The sequence below is a fragment of the Scyliorhinus torazame genome, chromosome 15 (assembly GCF_047496885.1).
Source record: "Scyliorhinus torazame isolate Kashiwa2021f chromosome 15, sScyTor2.1, whole genome shotgun sequence".
NCBI classification, from domain to species: domain Eukaryota; kingdom Metazoa; phylum Chordata; class Chondrichthyes; order Carcharhiniformes; family Scyliorhinidae; genus Scyliorhinus; species Scyliorhinus torazame.
The window spans coordinates 139,850,287-139,873,832 of record NC_092721.1 but is presented as its reverse complement, the minus strand read 5'-3'; the positions used below and the strand labels follow the sequence as shown (position 1 = coordinate 139,873,832).

The 23,546-nt window shown below is 52.9% G+C and overlaps 1 protein-coding gene across 1 annotated transcript in view; it reads left to right on the top strand.

Annotated features, from left to right (window-relative positions):
- The window catches only part of cryl1 (crystallin, lambda 1), a 228,182-nt gene that overhangs the window by 111,229 nt on the left and 93,407 nt on the right, over positions 1-23,546 (top strand). The window contains exon 4 of the mRNA XM_072476829.1: positions 10,558-10,719. Within this exon, the coding sequence (XP_072332930.1) occupies positions 10,558-10,719 (162 nt within the window). The remainder of the gene's footprint in view (positions 1-10,557; positions 10,720-23,546) is intronic.

The window sequence follows — 23,546 nt, the reverse complement described above, 5'->3', positions numbered from 1 at the left end:
CCTTTGTCTACTATGCAAGTACTGTGTACGTTCCCTCGGCCGCAGAAAAATACTTTTCACTATACTTGGGTACATGTGACAATAAATCAAATCCCCTTTGCCTATTACTGCCTACGTGAAAAAAAAAAAAAAATATATCCTCATGAGATTTTTTGGCTTCGTTTCCGCTCCAGTCTGACTCTTCTTCACCACAGCCTCGAGTATTGAATGCTTCGTCTAGGCCAAATATCTCAATTAGCAGAATATTTGGGGAAATTCATAAAGTTTAGTCTCTTGCCCAATGCGCCATACCTAAACAGCAAGTGAGAGAAAGAAAAACACAATAAACTTGTGACCCTTGCAGAACTGTTAATGGAGAGAAAAACGTAATGGTTGATATATGGAGCTCATTTAAGTCGTTATTTATGGTGTGATGTAAATGTTTTACCTTGTTACATTGTTGCCTCGTTTTTAAAGCTACATTTTTAATACTAAATAAACCACAACCTCTGTTTGCTCTGACGTACACAGCATTTTACCAGATGAACATAAGTGTTCACCCTTGTAGGACTGCCAGTACCCAGCTCTGCTTTGAGTGCGTTTATAACATTTGATTTTTTTTATCAACTTCTGAAACGCAAGGTCACATTTGAAAAGTTTCTTAGCATTTCACTGCAGCTTCAGTTTTTCTCAGCAAAATCAAACGGCCGAGGTTTTGAAGCAGATTTAAGTTAACTTACAATTACAGGGTTCCAGTTAACTTTTTAAAAATGAAACCTGACTCATCTAGCCAGTTTAATGTAGCTGACTGCAAGTATCATTTTTGCCTTTTACAGAACATATACCTGCTGTTAGTGCAGCTCCTCCCTTTCAGAACTGTGGCAGTTTTTCATGACCTCTTTTGGTGGCTTTTCAAATCCTTCTGCCTCCACCTGTTCAAACAAGATTCCGTTTTCTCTCTGAGCTCTGTCAAGCCCCTCAAAGATGGCTCTGTACAGACGTGTCCAGACTTGAACTCATCATCGCTATCTGGGCTTTTGATTGGCCACTCCCGTTTACACAAAAGACCAAGCCATGAAAGTGCAATTCACCTCCAATTTACGGACAAAAGAGGCCATCAGATTCTGTAATAGGCTAATGGCTGGTCAGACAAGAGTGTCACGGAGTACAATGGATCTTTAAAAAAAAAAAAAATTTAGAGTACACAATTATTTTTTTCTCCAATTAAGCAATTTAGCATGGCCAGTCCACCTAACCTGCACATTTTTGGGTTGTGGGGGTGAATCCCATGCAGACATGGGGAGAATGTGCAAACTCCACATGGACAGTGACCCAGGGTCAGGATTCGAACCCGGGTCCTCAGCGCCACAGTCCCAGTGCTAACCACTGCGCCACATGCCGCCCAGGACAATGGATCTTTGAGGGAATCACCCCGGCTAGACAGGGGTATCCTGTTTATTCCCATTAACGAGTTTAAGTCTGAATTGGACAATGTAACTCAGGCCAGGGTATCTCTGACTAACTACTCGCAGTTTTACCCTCAGTCTGCTAACCCCTGAATTGCCCACTACATCTTTGATCCAATTTCTGAACATCTCCCTATTGTAACACCATATCCCGTAATAATGTAATGATCTTTATTAGTGTCACAAGTAGGCTTACATAAAAACTGAAATGAAGTTACTATGAAAATCCCCTAGTCGCCGCACTCCGGCGCCTGTTCGGGTACACTAAGGGAGAATTCAGAATGTCCAATTCACTTAATAAGCATGTCTTTTGGGACTTGTTAAGGAAACTGGATTAATTGACACCGGAGGAAACCCACGCATTCAAGGGGAGAATGTGCAGACTCCGCCGGGAATCAAATCTGGGTCCCTACCACTGTGAAGCAACAGTGCTAACCACTGTGCTACTGTGCCATCCTTAATTCCCGTTGTATTCAAAAATATGTCAACTTCTGACTTGAATATACTTGATGTAGAGATGCCGGCGTGGACTGGGGTGAGCACAGTAAGAAGTCTTACAACACCAGCTTAAAGTCCAACAGGTTTGTTTCAAATTACTAGCTTTCGGAGCACTGCTCCTTCCTCAGGTGAATGAAGAGGTGGTTTCCAGAAACATATATATAGACAAAGTCAAAGATGCAAGACGATACTTGGAATGCAAGTCTCTGCAGGTAATTAAGTCTACAGGTCCAGACGGAGCAACTGGATAGAGGGATAATCACAGGTTAAAGAGGTGTGAATTGTCTCAAGCCAGGACAGTTGGTAGGATTTCGCAAGCACAGGCCAGATGGTGGGGGGTGAATGTAATGTGACATGAATCCAAGGTCCCTGGCGCAGTGGGTTAGCCCTGCTGCCTCACGGCGCCGAGGTCCCAGATTCGATCTCAGCTCTGGGTCACTGTCCGTGTGGAGTTTGCACATTCTCCCCGTGTTTGCGTGGGTTTCGCCCCACAACCCAAAGATGTGCAGGCTAGGTAGATTGGCCACGCTAAATTGACCCTTAATTGGAAAAAATTTATTGGGTACTCTAAATTTTTTTAAAAATGAATCCAAGGTCCCGGTTGAGGCCAGACTCGTGTGCGGAACTTGGCTATAATATACTTGAATATACACAATGACTAAGCATTGTGGTGGAGAATCCAAAGATACACTACTCTTTGAAGAAATTTCTCCTCATCTTAGTCCTAAATGGCCCACCAGTTATTCTGATTCTGTGAGCCCTAGTTCTGCTCTCCCTGGCGAGGGGAATCGCCCTCGCAGCAGCCACCTTTCGAGCCTCTTAAGAATTTTAAATGTTTTCATTCTTTTCAAATCTACGCCTGGTCCACTCAATCTCTCATCCCAGGGATCAATCTAGTGAAATTTTGTTGCACTTCCTCTAAGACAAATATGACCTTCCTTGGGTAAGGAGACCAAAGTTATACACAGTACTCCAGGTGTGATCTCACCAAAGCCTGATGCTATTGTAGAAAGACTTATTTACGTTTATTTGTCAACCTCTGTAATAAAGAGTAACATGTAATTTGTTTTCGCAATTGCTTGCTGTACTTGCATATTGCTGACTTTTGATTTGTGTACAAGAACACCAGAATACTAACATTTTCTAGTCACTCATAATTTAAACATAATATTTCACTTTTTCTACCAAAGCAGAGAACGTCACATTTTTCCATTATATTCCATCTCCCATGTTCTTACCCACTCGCTTAACCTGTCCAAATCCATTTGTAGTTCTGTTTTTACTCTTCCTTACAGCTCCAATCCACTGGAGCAATTCTAGAATCTAGGGAATTTGGAAGTGCAAAAACTGTATCTCCATGTTGTAAAATCCTAGTGACAGGCTATTCCCGGAGCCAAGGGATTTGTCAGGGTTTAGTTCCAATAGTTTCTCCAGTACTATTTCTTCAGTAATGTTGATTTCCTTAAGTTCCTCATGTACCCCCTTGGTTTCCTATTATTTCTGGATTTTATTTTGCTCTTCTACTGTGAAGACCAGATAGAAAGTTACCAATTAATGTCTCTGGTTCAGTTGCTGCATGGATTCTGGTCTCAAACCTGAATTCCACCTTAGAGAGGCAGACAATAACCTTGATTAGATTGATGTCGCAAATCGACGTGGACTTTGACCACTTATCTTTTGTGGTCTAGTCTCCCACAGATGTGTGGTAGAGTTGAGTCCTAGCCCTATGGGTTTGGCAGTGGCATTTTGGAATTGGCATGTCCAACCTCCTACTACTTGCATGCATCTCCTGAACCAATATTAAATGGAATGCCAGAAAAACTGCATTGGCAATAGATGAAGTGCTACAGGATACAGCCAGATCCTCAGGAACTTAATTTTTGAGACTTGAACTCCATTCTCCACATAAGCGGGAGCAAATCTTCGCCAGCTCTGTTCAATGAGAGAGCACTTCTCAGAGTAGTGAAAGCGACAGTATTGTGTTTGGAAGCGCGGTCAACACCTATATTATTTTTGGACCATTAGTCTATATTTTCTTTGAATTGCAGCTTCTTAGTCAGCATTGTTAGCAACTCATTGACATAGGGGAGGAATGGTTTTGGTGTTCAATGCAGAATCAAGAAATTGATAAAGGGGGGAAACATCAGTTAGAGTGAATGAGCTACAAGAATATTTTCTTCAAAATGCCACGGGTTTTCGCTTGATTGTTGAAGTGTTGCTCTTTACAGTAATAAAGCTTTGGTTGGTCATCTGATGCCCAAATAGCTGCATGAGTTCAGCCTATTATATCTTGGATATGAGGGAAGGTGACCACTCTTGCAAATTTCCAGAGTAGTTTGATTGTCCATAGGGAAGACGATGTTTGTTTGTGTAAAGATGGTATTAATGACCTGTTTGATTCAGCTATGCATTGCAAACTGGAAAACTATGGGGAAAATATCCTCTCTAGTTACTGATGATGATAATGTAGCTACTGAAGATGGCAATGTGGACAGTCACTGGCAAAGCAAGGTCCCCAGATCCAGTAGTCACCGGATCCTGTTGAATATTTCAGCGACTGCCTGGCTGGTAAAGTGCAGCTTTCGCCGACATTGCTCTTCAGAAATATCCAAGATTTTAATTCTTGGCCTATAGATGTTGTGAGCTGGAGAAGACCTCCGTATGAGCCTGTTGCCTTCTAATATGCACATGAAGAATTACCTGCTTTTCTTTTGATTGTGCCATTCTACTTCAAATAGTAAATTTTTTTTTTTTTGTAAAATTTTTGGTCAACCAACACAGTACATTGTGCATCCTTTACACAATATTATAACAACACAAATAACAATGACCTATTTTATAAACAAAAAATGAATGAATCAATAATAAATAACAAAAATGAAAACTAACCCTAATTGGCAACTGCCTTATCACAAGTAACACTCTCCAAAAATATAATTTAACAGTCCAATATATAATTATCTGTAGCAACGACCTATACATATTATACAGTATATATTAACAACCCTGAGAGTCCTTCTGGTTCCTCCTCCCCCCCCCCCCCCCCCACCCCCCGATCCTGGGCTGCTGCTGCTGCCTTCTTTTTTCCATTCCATCTAGCTTTCTGCGAGGTATTCGACGAACGGTTGCCACCGCCTGGTGAACCCTTGAGCCGACCCCCTTAGGACGAACTTAATCCGCTCTAGCTTTATAAACCCCGCCATGTCATTTATCCAGGTCTCCACCCCCGGGGGCTTGGCTTCTTTCCACATTAGCAATATCCTGCGCCGGGCTACTAGGGACGCAAAGGCCAAAACATCGGCCTCTCTCGCCTCCTGCACTCCCGGCTCTTGTGCAACCCCAAATATAGCCAACCCCCAGCTTGGTTCGACCCGGACCCCTACTACTTTTGAAAGCACCTTTGTCACCCCCATCCAAAACCCCTGTAGTGTCAGGCATGACCAAAACATATGGGTATGATTCGCTGGGCTTCTCGAGCACCTCGCACACCTATCCTCCACCTCAAAAAATTTACTGAGCCGTGCTCCAGTCATATGCGCCCTGTGTAATACCTTAAACTGAATCAGGCTTAGCCTGGCACACGAGGACGACGAGTTTACCCTGCTCAGGGCATCTGCCCACAGCCCCTCCTCGATCTCCTCCCCCAGCTCTTCTTCCCATTTCCCTTTTAGTTCAGCTACCATAGTCTCCCCTTCGTCCCTCATTTCCCTATATATATCTGACACCTTACCATCCCCCACCCATGTCTTTGAGATCACTCTGTCCTGCACCTCTTGTGTCGGGAACTGCGGGAATTCCCTCACCTGTTGCCTCGCAAAAGCCCTCAGTTGCATATACCTGAATGCATTCCCTTGGGGCAACCCATATTTCTCGGTCAGCGCTCCCAGACTCGCGAACTTCCCATCCACAAACAGATTTTTCAGTTGCGTTATTCCTGCTCTTTGCCACATTCCATATCCCCCATCCATTCCCCCCGGGGCAAACCTATGGTTGTTTCTTATCGGGGACCCCCCCAAGGCTCCAGTCTTTCCCCTATGCCGTCTCCACTGTCCCCAAATCTTCAGTGTAGCCACCACCACCGGGCTTGTGGTGTAGTTCCTCGGTGAGAACGGCAATGGGGCTGTCACCATAGCCTGTAGGCTAGTCCCCCTACAGGACGCCCTCTCTAATCTCTTCCACGCCGCACCCTCCTCCTCTCCCATCCACTTACTCACCATTGAAATATTAGCGGCCCAATAATACTCACTTAGGCTCGGTAGTGCCAGCCCCCCCCCTATCCCTGCTACGCTGTAAGAATCCCTTCCTCACTCTCGGGGTCTTCCCGGCCCACACACAACCCATGATGCTCTTTTCAATCCTTTTTAAAAAAAGCCTTCGTGATCACCACCGGGAGGCACTGAAACACAAAGAGGAATCTCGGGAGGACCACCATAATAACCGCCTGCACCCTCCCTGCCAGTGACAGGGATACCATATCCCATCTCTTGAAATCCTCCTCCATTTGTTCCACCAACCGCGTTAAATTTAATCTATGCAATGTGCCCCAATTCTTGGCTATCTGGATCCCCAGGTAACGAAAGTCCCTTGTTACCTTCCTCAACGGTAGGTCCTCTATTTCTCTACTCTGCTCCCCTGAATGCACCACAAACAACTCACTTTTCCCCATGTTCAATTTATACCCTGAAAAATCCCCAAACTCCCCAAGTATCCGCATTATTTCTGGCATCCCCTTTGCCGGGTCTGCCACGTATAGTAGCAAATCGTCCGCATACAAAGATACCCGGTGTTCTTCTCCTCCTCTAAGTACTCCCCTCCACTTCTTGGAACCCCTCAACGCTATCGCCAGGGGCTCAATCGCCAGTGCAAACAATAATGGGGACAGAGGGCATCCCTGCCTTGTCCCTCTATGGAGCCGAAAATATGCAGATCCCCGTCCATTCGTGACCACGCTCGCCATTGGGGCCCTATACAACAGCTGCACCCATCTAACATACCCCTCTCCAAAACCAAATCTCCTCAACACCTCCCACAAATAATCCCACTCCACTCTATCAAATGCTTTCTCGGCATCCATCGCCACTACTATCTCCGTTTCCCCCTCTGGTGGGGCCATCATCATTACCCCTAACAGCCTCCTTATTTTCGTGTTCAGCTGTCTCCCCTTCACAAACCCAGTTTGGTCCTCGTGGACCACCCCCGGGACACATTCCTCTATTCTCATTGCCATTACCTTGGCCAGGATCTTGGCATCTACATTTAGGAGGGAAATAGGTCTATAGGACCCGCATTGTAGCGGGTCCTTTTCCTTCTTTAAGAGAAGCGATATCGTTGCTTCAGACATAGTCGGGGGCAGTTGTCCCCTTTCCTTTGCCTCATTAAAGGTCCTCGTCAATACCGGGGCGAGCAAGTCCACATATTTTCTATAGAATTCGACTGGGAATCCATCCGGTCCAGGGGCCTTTCCCGCCTGCATCCTCCTAATTCCTTTCACCACCTCTTCTACCTCGATCTGTGCTCCCAGTCCCACCCTTTCCTGCTCTTCCACCTTGGGAAATTCCAGCCGATCCAAGAAGCCCATCATTCTCTCCCTCCCATCCGGGGGTTGAGCTTCATATAATTTTTTATAAAATGTCTTGAACACTCCATTCACTCTCTCCGCTCCCCGCTCCATCTCTCCTTCCTCATCCCTCACTCCCCCTATTTCCCTCGCTGCTCCCCTTTTCCTCAATTGGTGTGCCAGCAACCTGCTCGCCTTCTCCCCATATTCGTACTGTACACCCTGTGCCTTCCTCCATTGTGCCTCTGCAGTGCCCGTGGTCAGCAAGTCAAATTCTACATGTAGCCTTTGCCTTTCCCTGTACAGTCCCTCCTCCGGTGCTTCCGCATATTGTCTGTCCACCCTCAAAAGTTCTTGCAGCAACCGCTCCCGTTCCTTACTCTCCTGCTTCCCTTTATGTGCCCTTATTGATATCAGCTCCCCTCTAACCACCGCCTTCAACGCCTCCCAGACCACTCCCACCTGGACCTCCCCATTATCATTGAGTTCCAAGTACTTTTCAATGCACCCCCTCACCCTTAGACACACCCCCTCATCTGCCATTAGTCCCATGTCCATTCTCCAGGGTGGGCGCCCTCCTGTTTCCTCCCCTATCTCCAAGTCTACCCAGTGTGGAGCGTGATCCGAAATGGCTATAGCCGTATACTCCGTTCCCCTCACCTTCGGTATCAACGCCCTTCCCAGCACAAAAAAGTCTATTCGCGAGTAGACTTTATGGACATAGGAGAAAAACGAGAACTCCTTACTCCTAGGTCTGCTAAATCTCCACGGGTCTACACCTCCCATCTGCTCCATAAAATCTTTAAGTACCTTGGCTGCTGCCGGCCTCCTTCCAGTCCTGGACTTCGACCTATCCAGCCCTGGTTCCAACACCGTATTAAAATCTCCCCCCATTATCAGCTTTCCCATCTCTAGGTCCGGAATGCGTCCTAGCATCCGCCTCATAAAATTGGCATCATCCCAGTTCGGGGCATATACGTTTACCAAAACCACCGTCTCCCCCTGTAGTTTGCCACTCACCATCACGTATCTGCACCCGTTATCCGCCACTATAGTCTTTGCCTCGAACATTACCCGCTTCCCCACTAATATAGCCACCCCCCTGTTTTTCGCATCTAGCCCCGAATGGAACACCTGCCCCACCCATCCTTTGCGTAGCCTAACCTGGTCTATCAGTTTCAGGTGCGTTTCCTGTAACATAACCACATCTGCCTTAAGTTTCTTAAGGTGTGCGAGTACCCGTGCCCTCTTTATCGGCCCGTTCAGCCCTCTCACGTTCCACGTGATCAGCCGGGTTGGGGGGCTTCCTACCCCCCCCCCCCCCCTTGTTGATTAGCCATCACCTTTTTCCAGCTCCTCACCCGGTTCTCACGCAGCTGTATCTCCCCCAGGCGGTGCCCCCCGCCCATCCCCTCCCAAACCAGCTCCCCCCTCTCCCCAGCAGCAGCAACCCAGTAATTCCCCCCCCCCCCCCCCCCCGCTAGATCCCCCGCTAGCGTAATTACTCCCCCCATGTTGCTCCCAGAAGTCAGCAAACTCTGGCCGACCTCGGCTTCCCCCCGTGACCTCGGCTCGCACCGTGCGACGCCCCCTCCTTCCTGCTTCTCTATTCCCGCCATGATTATCATAGCGCGGGAACCAAGCCCGCGCTTCTCCCTTGGCCCCGCCCCCAATGGCCAAAGCCCCATCTCCTCCACCTCCCCTCCTCCCCCCATCACCACCTGTGGGAGAGAGAAAAGTTACCACATCGCAGGATTAGTACATAAAACTCCTCTTTCCCCCCTTTTTAACCCCCCTCTTTGCCCCCCACATTTGCCCCACCACTCTGTTCAAACGTTCTTTTTAATAACCCGCTCATTCCAGTTTTTCTTCCACAATAAAAGTCCACGCTTCATCCGCCGTCTCAAAGTAGTGGTGCCTCCCTCGATATGTGACCCACAGTCTTGCCGGTTGCAGCATTCCAAATTTTATCTTCTTTTTATGAAGCACCGCCTTGGCCCGATTAAAGCTCGCCCTCCTTCTCGCCACCTCCGCACTCCAGTCTTGATAAACGCGGATCACCGCGTTCTCCCATTTACTGCTCCGAGTTTTCTTTGCCCATCTAAGGACCATTTCTCTATCCTTAAAACGGAGGAATCTCACCACTATGGCTCTGGGAATTTCTCCTGCTCTCTGTCCTCGCGTCATCACTCGGTATGCTCCCTCCACCTCCAACGGACCCGCCGGGGCCTCCGCTCCCATTAACGAGTGCAGCATCGTGCTCACATATGCCCCGACGTCCGCTCCCTCCACACCTTCAGGAAGACCAAGAATCCTCAGGTTGTTCCTCCTTGCGTTGTTCTCCAGTGCCTCCAACCTTTCCACACATCGTTTCTGATGTGCCTCATGCGTCTCCGTCTTCACCACCAGGCCCTGTATGTCGTCCTCATTCTCGGCTGCCTTTGCCTTCACGACCCGAAGCTCCCGCTCCTGGGTCTTTTGTTCCTCCTTTAGCCCTTCGATCGCCTGTAGTATCGGGGCCAACAGCTCCTTCTTCATTTCCTTTTTGAGCTCTTCCACACAGCATTTCAAGAACTCTTGTTGTTCAGGGCCCCATGTTAAACTGCCACCTTCCGACGCCATCTTGGTTTTTGCTTGCCTTCCTTGCCGCTGTTCTAAAGGATCCACTGCAATCCGGCCACTTTCTCCTCCTTTTTCCATCCGTATCCAGGGGGGATTCCCTTCTGGTTTACCGCACAGTGTTTTTAGCCGTCAAAATTGCCGTTGGGGCTCCTATCAAGAGCCCAAAAGTCCGTTTCACCGGGAGCTGCCAAAACGTGCGACTCAGCTGGTCATCGCCGCACCCTGAAGTCTTCAAATAGTAAATTAATAGGTGAAGTGGAACAAATCTGATTTTCTGAAGATTTGGGAGGGGACGCTTCCAGAGTGTACCCTTATGGATGTTTTCACTCATGTTGTTCATTAGATTACTTTGCTGTACAACTTTATAACTCATATAGCTGTCGGATGCACAATAGGAAGTGATATTGACCATATTTCATATATTTTGTGATGCAGGAATGTGTTCCTGAAAACTTCGAACTGAAGAGGAAGGTTTTTCAAGACCTAGATGAGCTCATGAATGACCATGTGATTCTCAGCAGTTCTACCTCATGCCTGTTGCCTTCAAAATTGTTCACTGGTCTTAAGCATGTGAAACAGTGCATTGTGGCCCATCCTGTAAGTATTTGTGTAGTGCGCAACAATGATACTTAGCAGGATTTCCGGGATTTCCCATTGATTACACCCCTCGTTGCCGAGAAACCCGTGTGCCGTTGGTGGGACTGGAATATCCCACTGGCGTGAATAGCTGGTAAATTCCACCCTTAGTCTTCGTATCTAGCTATTCAATGGTTTAAATTTCTTGAAAATCTACAGTGCATGTCTAAATGATTAATGGGTTTAGGATTGCAATAACTCCCCAATTGTATAACAAATCAGCTTCTACAAGACTTAACCATCTGGCAAGAATGAACACTTCAAACGGTGAATTCAAAAGGTTTGTTAACCATTAAAGTCAGTAGAAAGCTGACAAGTCAGAAAGATAGAAAACAAAGCGTTAATTAACAGTAAAAGGAGAAAACTTGGGCGGGATTCTCCGAGCCCCCGCAGGGTCGGAGAATCGCTGGGGGGCGGCGTAAATCCCGCCCCAACGCCGCCCGCGATATTCTCCAGCCACCCAAAAATACAGTTGCCGTGAATCGCGCCGCGCGCCTCGCAGACTGGGAAAGACCGGCGCCACGCAATGGGCCCCGGGGCTGCCCCAATGCTCCAGGCCGGATGGGCCGAAGTCCCGCCGACGTGACCACGGGTCACGCCAGCGTAAATTAAACCACCTATTTAACAGCGTCAACCAGCACAACAGCGCGGAGGTAGGGGTCGGCGTGGGGTGGCCGCCAGAGAGGGGACAGCACGCCCGCAGTTGGTGGGGGGGGGGGGGTCGCAGGAGCCGTTGGAGTGTGCGGGGGGGGGGGGGGGGGGGGGCGGGGGCGGGTGAGCGCCAGTGTGTGTGTGATGGGTGATAGAACGTCGGCCTCAGGTGAGTGTGTACCCCCTCACCCCACCAACCACCCTCACCCCACCCACCCTCACCCCGCCCACCAACCACCCTCACCCCACCCACCCACCGCCAACCACCCTCACCCCACCCACATGCACACTACCCCTCCAATGCACATCCACCTGCGGCACAATGGGCCGGGCTCACACGGTCGCCGGTGGAAGCGTGTCTATTGCAGGCCACGGAGGATGATGACAACCCGCTCTGCGATGAGCTCTGGGCTCTACATCGATGGACAATATCTGACCCATGGCCACAGTACCACCCTCCACCCAGACTGTCCCTGCATGCGGCCGTGACACTGCAGCGCATGGTTCCGCCGTCTGCTCGGGGGGATGGCGAGGGTGACTCCGGGGGAGGGGGGGTCACTCACCTGAGGCCGACGTTCTATCACCCCTCACACACCCACTGGTGCTCACCTCGCACCACATCCCCGCACGCATCGGACAGAGCACAAAGGCAGCTTCTGTAGGTGTGAAAGTGATTTTAAGAACAAACAGTTCATACACGTGCCCTCGCCCCTGTAACTAATCTGTGCCCTGCATCCGTGTCAACTTACTCAGTGTCTAACATTTTTGCCTTACAGGCCCTATGACTAATTCTAGGTGGTTCCCCAGACAGTACAGCAGAACTGGAGTTGGCTCCTGTGATTCCTGCCCTGTGACTAGGGACCCCTTTGGCGGCCGTTTCCTGAGGCAGCCCGGCCTGGATGGGCCTGGCTGCTGCTCAGGCAACTGGGATGGCGAGCTGCCAGCCTGTCCTGCCCGTTTCCCACCAGATGCACCTGGGATGTAAGGGGGGGGGGAGTCCGAGGTGTCGCGGTGTTCCTGAACCTCCCCTACAGGGGGACCCGGAACGGGCCCCAGCACCTTCTCCACCCTTGGGGTGCCCGATGGCCCCCGGTCCTCTACATGGGTCAGGGATGCGAATGGACCGAGCATCCGACGCCTCCCCGACACCTGGCGCTGCCAGTCCTGGAGGCCCGCCCTGGTATCAACAAGGGTCTGCAAGTTTGCAGCCATGGAGCTCAGGGAGTTGACCATCCCGGTCTGTGTCTGGGCGACGCTGGCCAGCACCTGGGCTATGGCGCCGAAGCCCTCAGCGATGGCCTGCAGAGACTGGGCCACAGCGTTGAGCGCCTCTGCGATCTGCTTCTGGCTCTGGCTCTTGGCCGTCTGTGAGAGGGCAGCCATGTCCTGGGCCACGGACAGAAAGCCCGAGGCCTCGCATCTGCGACCCACGTCTAGCACCACCGCACCCGTTGCCTCCACCGCAGACGCCACTCGTGCGGTGTCGGCCTGGGTGGCACGCATGACCGGCACCACTACCTGCTTCTGGACGCGGGTGGACTCCTCCACCTGCATCTGCAGCTGCAGGAAGCCAGCCGTCACTCCCTTCGATCGTCCGTTGGTCCGTGACTGCATCGGATCTATGTGTGGGTGTGGTAACTCCAGGAACCCGGGACCCGTCTGGGCAGCAGATGGTCACCTGCTCCGGGCTGCCCTCCGACCGCCCGGTCCCTCGGCTGCTCCTGCCTCCACCTGCTGTACCGGGACGGCTGTGTTGTGCGCACCAGTTAGTGTCCCAGATGCCTCATCGCTAAAGTGCCCGAACCGTGGTGAGTGTCTCCGCGATGGTGGAGGGTGTAGGAGATAGCAGTGGCGTAGTGTCATTCTCCTCATCCAACCCGAAGTCCGGGGTCCTATGGAGTGGTGATTCCTGTCTATCTGTCCCCTGTGTGTAGGTGTCCTGTGTGTGTGGGTGTCCTGTGTGTGTGGGTGTCCTGTGTGTGTGGGCGTCCTGTGTGTGTGGGCGTCCTGTGTGTGTGGGCGTCCTGTGTGTGTGGGCGTCCTGTGTGTGTGGGCGTCCTGTGTGTGTGGGCGTCCTGTGTGTGTGGGCGTCCTGTGTGTGTGGGCGTCCTGTGTGTGTGGGCGTCCTGTGTGTGTGGGCGTCCTGGGTGTGTGGGCGTCCTGGGGGTGTGGGCGTCCTGGGGGTGTGGGCGTCCTGGGGGTGTGGGCGTCCTGGGGGTGTCGTATGCCTGATGGGCCGGGTCTGTCCCTGTCTCGTGGCTGCCCTGGCACATCCTGGGGGCGGTCAGCATCTGCGGGGACAGGTGGGTCGACATTTGGTCCTGCAATACACAATACAGCATGCATGGTTAGACACGCAGATGGGAATATGGGGAAGGGGGGATATGGGGGATATGGGGGAAGGGGGATATGGGGGAAGGGGGATATGGGGGAAGTGGGATGGGAGAAGGGTGGACATGGGGGAAGTGGGATGGGAGAAGGGGGGGATATGGGGGAAGGGGGGACATGGGGAAGGGGGGATATGGGGGAAAGGTGGGCAGGCAGTGGGGGGTCTCACTTGGTGCGCCCCCGACCTCTGCATCTGCAACCTGCCAGTCCTCTGGTCCGCCTGCAAGGTCCAGGGCCCTCTCTTCCTAAATGGTGAGTGGTCGCAATTCAGGTGGACCCCTTCCGGTCCTCTCACGCTCCCGGTTGTTGTGAGCACGCTTCTCCTGTGGGGGGGGGGGGGGGGGGGGGGGGGGGGGGGCAGGAGGGTGGCAGGGATAAAGGGCAACAGTGTTAGGCAGACATATACATGCGGACCAACGGTTGTGTGTACGTTGGCAGAGGTTCACAACCCATCCTGCCAATGCAGCCTGCATGGATGGGTGCAGCCATGTCGGTTTCACCTCGGGCTGTGCTGCCTATCGGGGGGGGGGGGGGGTACTCACCCTGGCTGCCGTGACAAGGTCATTGACCTTCTTGTGGCACTGGACGCCTGTCCTGGCTGTTACGGTCATGGCGCTGACGGCCTCTGCCATCTCCCTCCACAGGCGCCGGCTAAGGCGTGGTGCGACCCTGCGTCCGTGACAGGTGACGCCGTCGCGAATGGCGTCACGCCGCTGCTAGCCCATTCCCGGCCGGAGAATTTGCGACGTTCTGGGGGGCCCGACGCCAGAGTGTTTTGTGATGTTTTTGGCGCTGGCGTCGGGCCATCTCATCGATTCCTGGAGAATCCCACCCCTTAAATTTAACAATTGAACAGACTTCTCCCACCTACCTTGGTTGATCAGACCAAGACATGAAGTGATAAAATGTGGATAACATGTTAACAAACACGGCATCTTTACTTTATACCTTGAACACTTTTAAAGCCCACTTTAGCCATGTTGTTGGAAGTAGCCAATTGGTCTATAATTTGTCAGTAATGAAATAAGAGCTGGCCCCATTGTCTTTAGCTAATTACGCATGATGTCTTAAACTTAAGACAAGGGCTTCACTTAAGCTATATCTCTCATCCTGAGTTAGCAAAGGGTCAAACAATAATTGGTTAACTTAACTGTCTGCCAATTTACACTTGACTTCTGATATCTAGCACCTCCTGATGTTTAAGCACAAAGGCTCGCTGAGAGAAATGAGACAGCTAAAATAAAACCTTATTCATTACCCAATTTAAAAAAAAATAAATTTAGAGTGCCCAATTATTGATTTCCAATTAAAGGGTCACTTTAGAGTGGCTAATCCACCTACCCTGCACATCTTTGGGTTGTGGAGGTGGGACCCACGCAGACGTGGGGAGAATGTGCAAACCACATGAACAGTGACCCGGGGCCGGGAGCAAACCCGGGTCCTCGGTGCCGTGAGGCATCAGTGCTAACCACTGCGCCACCGTGCCACCCCTATTCATTATCCAACATGATGTAACTGGTCAAGGCCATAAAAGTTACGAACTCCATTTTATCTTTCCAGACTGGTTGAAAAGACACCGTTTTACAATTCTCATGATTTATGACGAGTGTACTTAAAATCAAGTGTTAATGATGTACATAAAATATTACAAACTTTGTGTTACAGGTTATATTGTAATTCTGTCTAAAACATCTATTGAGTAATGAATTATTCTTTAATTGTCTCACAATTAAGGCTCTATTTGACTGATCTGGCCGGTTTCCAATAATGCAGTAACTGGTTTAGCTTTTAAGAATGTCTTCTAAGTTAGTTCAAAATGACTTCTGACCATGTTATGTTTACTATGTTAACATAGTATTATAGATTCAGGCAGCAAAATGATTGTCACACTAAAACAATTGATTTTGAAACTACCAAAACAAGGGGTGCGATTCTCTGGCCTTGTTGCACTTGAGCGAGAGCGCAACGAGGTGGGTGAATAGCGGGAGAGGCCAAAAACGAGAATCGCGCCAGGTGCCAAACAGTTTGCGATGCAACCGGCCCCCTCCCGTAGGCGAAATCAGGATCCTGCCGTAGCATGGCGAGAAACCAATTATCACCACTTAAGCCCAATTTCCATACAACTAACGGGAGCCATCCCACATTCAACAGCCTCCTGTGATTCAGTGGTCTCCCCAGCAAGCGGTCACGCTGACGCCGATTAGTACTCCTTTTTAAAAACCTGAACCTGGCGGGAAGACTTTTGCGGGGAGCCGGGAGGTGAGTAGCCATCTTTGCTCACCGGCAAAGAGCCTGGGGCACTGGTCTTGCTGCCCCAGTGCTAGGCAGGGGGTGGGGGCACATCCTCAGGTGGGGGGGGGGCACTCTCCGCTGGGGTGGACCGCCATGGGAGGGGGAGTCCACTCGATAGGCAACCATGTGAGGCTCCACGATGTCAACCTCTGAATCATGTGTACCCGTTCCGGGGGCAATCCTAGTCCCTGCCCGTCTGCCCCACCAACCACCCATAACCCCCACCAACTGCTGAAGTCTCTGGCCGTGCGGCTGACAACTATTGTTGAATTCGCAATCGTAGTTAATCATAGAATTATAGAATCTACAGTGCAGAAGGAGGCCATTCGGCCCATTGAGTCTGCCCCGGCTCTTGGAAAGAGCACCCTACCCAAGTTCAACATCTGCACCCTATCCCATTAACCCCATCCAACACTAAGGGCAACTTTGGACACTAAGGGCAATCTATCATGGCCAATCCACCTAACCTGCACATCTTTGGACTGTGGGAGGAAACCGGAGCACCCGGAGGAAACCCACGCACACACGGGAGAATGTGCAGACTCCGCACAGACAGTGACCCAAGCCGGAATCGAACCTGGGACCCTGGAGCTGTGAAGCAATTGTGCTATCCACAATGCTACCGTGCTGCCCACAGTGAGTACTTCACTCATCCTGAGTGGATTCCCGTGGGTGGGCTGTCCAGGTAGCGCGTGGAAGTTCTTGCCTCGCATCCCAATCAGACACTGTGCCTGAACACTGCGGAAGGCCACACCATGGACGCAGCAGCCAATATCCGAACACCCAGGGATGGGACACAGCCCGGGGACATGGCCACAGACGGAGGGTGGATAAATGCAATGGGGCAGGGACCAGCGCCGGGTACTGGTAACGTTATGTGTGGGTGTCAGGGGTACAGGGCCTGTGGTCCATTGAGGGGAGGCCCGCTGCAGCCGGTAGTGCGTGTTCTGGCCGTTCTTGGTGTGGGAGAGGGGGGGGTGATGATTGGGGAATTGGAGTACCCCGGGGTGGAAGCCACCGCTGTGTCAGTCTAACACCCTCTCCCAATTCCTTACAGATATTGAATGGTATGGACGGTATTTCGGACCCCGCAGAGCAGACCCTAGTTGTGCTGCTGGTAGGCTGGTCAGCCAGAGGCAGGAGACAGCGTTGGCAGCAGAAGCTCTGGGCCGTGCCTAGACCCGTGCCCGCCCTACACCCTGAGGACCCGGCCACCTATCAGGCCAGGGTGAGATCCAGAGGGGGAGGCCCGCGATGACCCAGAGTGCATGGGTGTCGCTGGACTTTCAAACAGATGATAGACAGCACCTGCTGCAGGAGGCTCTGCCTCAACAAGGAGACGGTGCAGCACCTGTGCCATGTCCTACCCGACTCGGCACCCGCACTCAGTGGCTGTCAAGGTCACAACAGTCCTGAACTTTTATGTTTTGGGATCATTCCAGGGCTCGAGCAGGGACCTGTGTGGACAGCACAATGGTTAGCACAGTGGCTTCATGGTGCCAGGGCCCCAGGTTCGAATCCCCGACTGTGCGGAGTCTGCACGTTCTCCCCGTGTCTGCGTGGGTTTCCACCGGGTGCTCCAGTTTCCACAGACCAAAGACGTGCAGGTTAGGTGGATTGGTCATGATAAATTGCCCTTAGTGTCCAAAATGATTAGGCGGGGTTTTTGTGTTCCGGTGGTAGAGTGGGAGTGAGGGCTTAAAGGGGGTCAGTGCAGACTCAGTGGGCCGAACGGCCTCCTTCTGCACTGTATGTTCTATGTTCTATCTTGCAGGCCACTGCCCACAGGTGCATCCGACAGGTCATGGATGTCCTGTTTGCCCGGGTGAAATCTCTTATCAACTTTGACATGGACCAAGCCCAACAAGATGTCCGGGCAGCAGGATTCTCTGCTATCACCAGGATTCCCCAGGTCCAGGGGCTGATAGACTACATGCATGTCACCTTGCGCTCTCCGGGCCGTCTGGGAGTGCCCTTCGTTAACAGGAAAGGGATTCCACTCCCTGAACATGCAGCTCGTGTGTGACCACCACATGAGATCATGCACGTGTGTACATGCTTCCCAAGGAGTGTGCACGACAGCTACATCTAGGGGCATCCCTGGCCTTTCCGAGGACTTCCCCAGGATGGCCAGTTGGCTCTTGGAGAATAAATGGTTCCTGCTGAGGACCTGGCAATGACGCCAGTATGGAGGCCAGAGAGCGAAGCGGAGACTCGATACAACGAGGTCTATGGGGCCACCAGGGCTGTCATTGAGCAGTGCATCGGGCTGCTCAAAATACGGTTCCAGTGCCTCGGCTGCTCTGGTGATGGCCTGGAGTACACCCCCCCCCCCCCCCCGAGGGTCTCCCGCTTTCTAGTGGTCTCCTGTGTCCTCCATAACCTGGCACATCAGCGGGGCTACGTTCTGATGGTGGGGAATGAGGAACATGTGGTCACCTCCGAGGAAGAAGATGAAGATAATAAGGAGGCGCCGGACCAACAGGGGCTAGAAGACAATCCCGGAGATGAACCTGGGGACCAGCCAGAGGCTGCAGGACAGACGGCAATGGCGAGGGTCCGGCAAGCCCGGAGTGGCAGGTATGCCCTCATCTCCGCCCGCTTCACATAGGGCCTGGCCTGGGCCATCATCACTACCTTCCCCCCATTTCCCACGCTCCCAGGGTATGTTACATCACTCCAGGGTGCTGGGACTGTGTTGGCACTGTCAGCGGGCCACTGTCGAGGGCAGGGGGGTGATGATACCTACAGAGAGCTGAGCGCTGGCGCTCATCAATATATGCCATAGTCCGGCCCGTGCCTGTCTGCTGAGTGCTCACTCACACTCATCACCCACACACGGTGCCCGGGGGCGGGGGGAGGGGGGGTGCATGCCTGGAGAGATGGGCCAAGTGTTCGGAGGTCGGCCCACATTGCGGAGGAAAGTGACAGAGGTGTCATATTGGTCATTTTGAAGAAGAAAGGGATTAAGGGTTATGGTGTTCGGGCCGGAAAGGGGAGCTGAGTCCACAAAAGATCAGCCATGATCTCATTGAATGGTGGAGCAGGCCCGAGGAGCCAGATGGCTACTCCTGCTCCTAGTTCTTATGTTCCGGTGAAGGGTTTTTAATGTTTCACGCCCAACAATGCCCCACTTTCCTGATGGTGCCGCCCCACGCTTCCCAGCTCCCTCTCAGTGATATTTGACATGCTAGGTTTTCCTTGCTCTACCTCTATGTCTAGGTGTGTCACCAGGATGCACATCAGAGGTGGAGGCAGCCAGCTGCTTGCCATGTGTAGCGCACAAAGACTCCGAGAGACGAATAGAGTGAAGTCGATGAGGCTTTATTAAGCGTGACTGTTTCCCCCGCAGTTCAGTAGTAGACTGCCTGCGGGGGAGGACTCCAGGTACTTGTACTCCGCCTTCAGGGCGGAGCTAGAGGTCACCGTCCAACCAGGACCCGGGATCTGTCAGCCAATTACATCATGGCTTCACAGTCCCACATGACCCCTAATGCATACTACCACATTCACCCCTTGTTAAAAATGAACCCGGCGGGGTGATGCTTCGCATAGTGGTAAGGGTTTACAAGGCTGGTCCTGGGAGGAAAACTTTCACATGTTATAACAGTATGTACAAGGTTTTTTTTTTTTGTTTCAAACTATTTACAGTAATCGTCAGGAATAGACAAAATGTTCTCGTTAAAAGTCCACATTGTACTGTTAGATCGACGCCACGAGTCGGTCGGGCAGTCTGGTCGTCCGTGTCGATCGCCTCGGCCCCGGTGGTGATGGTGGTGCTTGTTCCGGTGTTGTCTTCTCCGGGAGCCTTACGGTTTCAGCTTGGGCTTCATTCCTGGTCGGGCCTGGGAGGAGGACTGATCCTCCTGGGAAGGGGGGCGGTCGCGGGGTGCGGCGGTGGCAGGAAGGGGGGGGGGTTGGGTGATTGGTGTCGGGGGGGGGGGGGTGTGTGTTGCCGGCGGGCGCCAGATCTCGCAGAGAGACCGTGTCCTGTCGGCCGTCGGGGTACTCCATGTAAGCGTACTGCGGGTTCGCGTGAAGGGGGTGAACCCTTTCGACCAACGGGTCCGACTTGTGCGCCCGCACGTGCTTTCGGAGCAAGATGGGTCCTGGGGCCGCCAGCCAGGTCGGCAGCGACGTTCCAGAGGAGGACTTCCTGGGGAAGACAAGGAGGCGCTCATGAGGCGTTTGGTTAGTGCTACTACACAGTAGTGACCGGATGGAGTGGAGAGCGTCCGGAAGGACCTCCTGCCACCGTGAAACTGGGAGGTCCCTGGACCGTAGGGCCAGTAGGACGGTCTTCCAGACCGTGCCGTTCTCCCTCTCTACTTGCCCGTTCCCCCGGGGGTTGTAGCTGGTCGTCCTGCTCGAGGCTATCCCGTTGCTGAGCAGGAACTGGCGCAGCTCGTCACTCATGAAGGAGGACCCCCTGTCGCTGTGGACGTATGCGGTGCAACCGAACAGTGCAAATATGGTGTTCAGGGCTTTAATGACTGTGGCTGCGGTCATGTCAGAACAGGGGATGGCGAATGGGAAGCGGGAGTACTCGTCCACCACATTAAGGAAGTATATGTTGCGGTCGGTGGAGGGGAGGGGTCCTTTGAAATCCAGACTAAGGCGTTCAAAGGGGCGGGAAGCCTTAATCAGGTGCGCACCATCCGGCCTGAAAAAATGCGGTTTGCACTCTGCGCAGATGTGGCAGTTCCTTGTGACTGTACGGACCTCCTCTAAGGAGTATGGGAGGTTGCGGGACTTGATAAAGTGGTAAAACCGAGTGACCCCCGGGTGGCAGAGGTCCTCGTGGAGGGTTTGGAGGCGGTTAATTTGTGCGTTGGCACATGTGCCGCGGGATATGGCATCGGACGGCTCGTTCAGCTTTCCGGGACGATACAAGATCTCGTAGTTGAAGGTGGAGAGCTCGATCCTCCACCTTAAGGTCTTGTCGTTTTTGATTTTGCCCCGCTATGCATTATCGAACATGAAGGCTACCGACCGTTGGTCCGTGAGGAGAGTGAATCTCCTGCCGGCCAGGTAATGCCTCCAATGTCACACAGCTTCCACTATGGCTTGGGCTTCCTTTTCCACTGAGGAGTGGCGGATTTCTGAGGCGTGGAGGGTTCGGGAGAAAAAGGCCACGGGTCTGCCCGCTTGGTTAAGGGTGGCCGCTAGAGCTACGTCGGAGGCGTCGCTCTCGACCTGGAAGGGGAGGGATTCGTCGATGGCGCGCATCGTGGCCTTTGCGATATCCGCTTTGATGCGGCTGAAGGCCTGGCAAGCCTCTGTCGACAGAGGGAAGGTCGTGGTCTGTATTAGGGGCGGGCCTTGTCTGCGTACTGGGGGACCCACTGGGCATAGTATGAAAAGAACCCCAGGCAGCGTTTCAGGGCTTTTGAGCAGTGCGGGAGGGGAAATTCCATGAGGGCGCGCATACGTTCGGGGTCGGGGCCTATTATCCCATTGCGCACTACGTAGCCCAGGATGGCCAGCCGGTTTGTGCTGAAAACGCACTTGTCCTCGTTGTACGTGAGGTTCAAGGCTTTAGCGGTCTGGAGGAATTTTTTGAGGTTGGCGTCGTGGCCCTGCTGATCGTGGCCGCAGATGGTTACATTGTCGAGATACGGGAACGTGGCCCGCAACCCGTGTTGATCAACCATTCGGTCCATCTCTCGTTGGAAGACCGAGACCCCGTTTGTGACGCCAAATGGGACCCTTAGGAAATGGTATAATCGCCCGTCTGCCTCGAAGGCTGTGTACTTGCGGTCACTTGGGCGGATGGGGAACTGATGGTAGGCGGACTTGAGGTCCACGGTGGAGAAGACTTTATATTGGGCAATCCGATTGACCATGTCGGATATGCGGGGGAGAGGGTACGCGTCTAGTTGTGTGTACCTGTTGATGGTCTGGCTATAGTCTATGACCATCCTTTGCTTCTCCCCTGTCTTTACTACTACCACCTGTGCTCTCCAGGGACTATTGCTGGCCTGGATTATGCCTTCCTTTAGTAGCCGCTGGTCTTCGGACCGAATGAAGGCCCGGTCCTGGGCGCTGTACCGTCTGCTCCTAGTGGCGACGGGTTTGCAATCCGGGGTGAGGTTTGCAAACAAGGACGGGGGTTGCACCTTGAGGGTTGCAAGGCCGCAGATAGTGAGTGGGGGTATTGGGCCGCCGAATTTGAAGGTTAGGCTCTGTAGATTGCACTGGAAGTCTAATCCCAGTAATGTGGGGGCGCAGAATTGGGGAAGGACGTAGAGCCTGTAGTTTTTGAACTCCCTCCCTTGCACCGTTAGGGTAACTATGCAGAAGCCTTTGATCTGTACGGAGTGGGATCCTGCAGCTAGGCAAATCTTTTGTGCGCTGGGATGGGTGGTCAAAGAACAGCGTCTTACCGTGTTGGGGTGGATAAAGCTCTCCGTGCTCCCGGAGTCGACTAGGCATGGTGTCTTGTGCCCGTTTATCAGCACCGTTGTCGTCGTCGTCTGGAGTGTCCGGGGCCGAGCTTGGTCCAGCGTTATTGAAGCGAGACGTGGTTGTAGTAGTTGAGCGTCTTCTTCGAACCCCGTGGAGCTGTCGACACGGGGGTCCGTTGTTGCCGTCCAAGATGGTGTCGGGGGTGAACAAAATGGCTGCCCCCATGCATCGCACATGGCTGGGGGGTCACACGATGGCGGCGGGGGTGGACAAAATGGCCGCCCCCATGCGTCGTACAGGTCTGGGGTGGTCCAAGATGGCGGCGCCCTTCCTCCCCTCGTGGTGACCGGGACCCAAAATGGCTGCGCCTGCGGGTCGCACATGGGGCGCTGGGGGGGTTGGGGAGCGTTAGGAACGCGCGGGGCTCCCTCATCTCTAGGGACAGCGGTGGTCGGGACCCAAATTGGTAGCGCCAGCGGGTCATACGTGGGGCGCGGGGGGGTTTTGGGGGGTGTTAGAGCCGCGCAGAACTCCCTCTTCTCCAGGGAGAGCGGTGGTCAGGACCCAAAGTGGTAGCGCCGGCGGGTCATACATGGGGCGCGGGGGGAGGGGGGGGGGCGTTGGGGAGCGTAAGCGGCGTGCAGGGCTCCCTGTTCTCCCGGGACCGCGGTGGTCGGGACCCAGAGTGGCTGCGCCTGCGGGTCGTACATGGGGCGCAGGGGAGGTTGGGGAGCGTAAGCGGCGTGCAGGGCTCCCTGTTCTCCCGGGACCGCGGTGGTCGGGACCCAGAGTGGCTGCGCCTGCGGGTCGTACATGGGGCGCAGGGGGGGTTGGGGAGCGTAAGCAGCGTGCAGGGCTCCCTGTTCTCCCGGGACCGCGGTGGTCGGGACCCAGAGTGGCTGCGCCTGCGGGTCGTACATGGGGCGCAGGGGGGGTTGGGGAGCGTAAGCGGCGTGCAGGGCTCCCTGTTCTCCCGGGACAGCGGCGACCTCGCGGGACCGGCACACAACCGCAAAATGGCCCTTTTTCCCGCAGCTCTTGCAGATCGC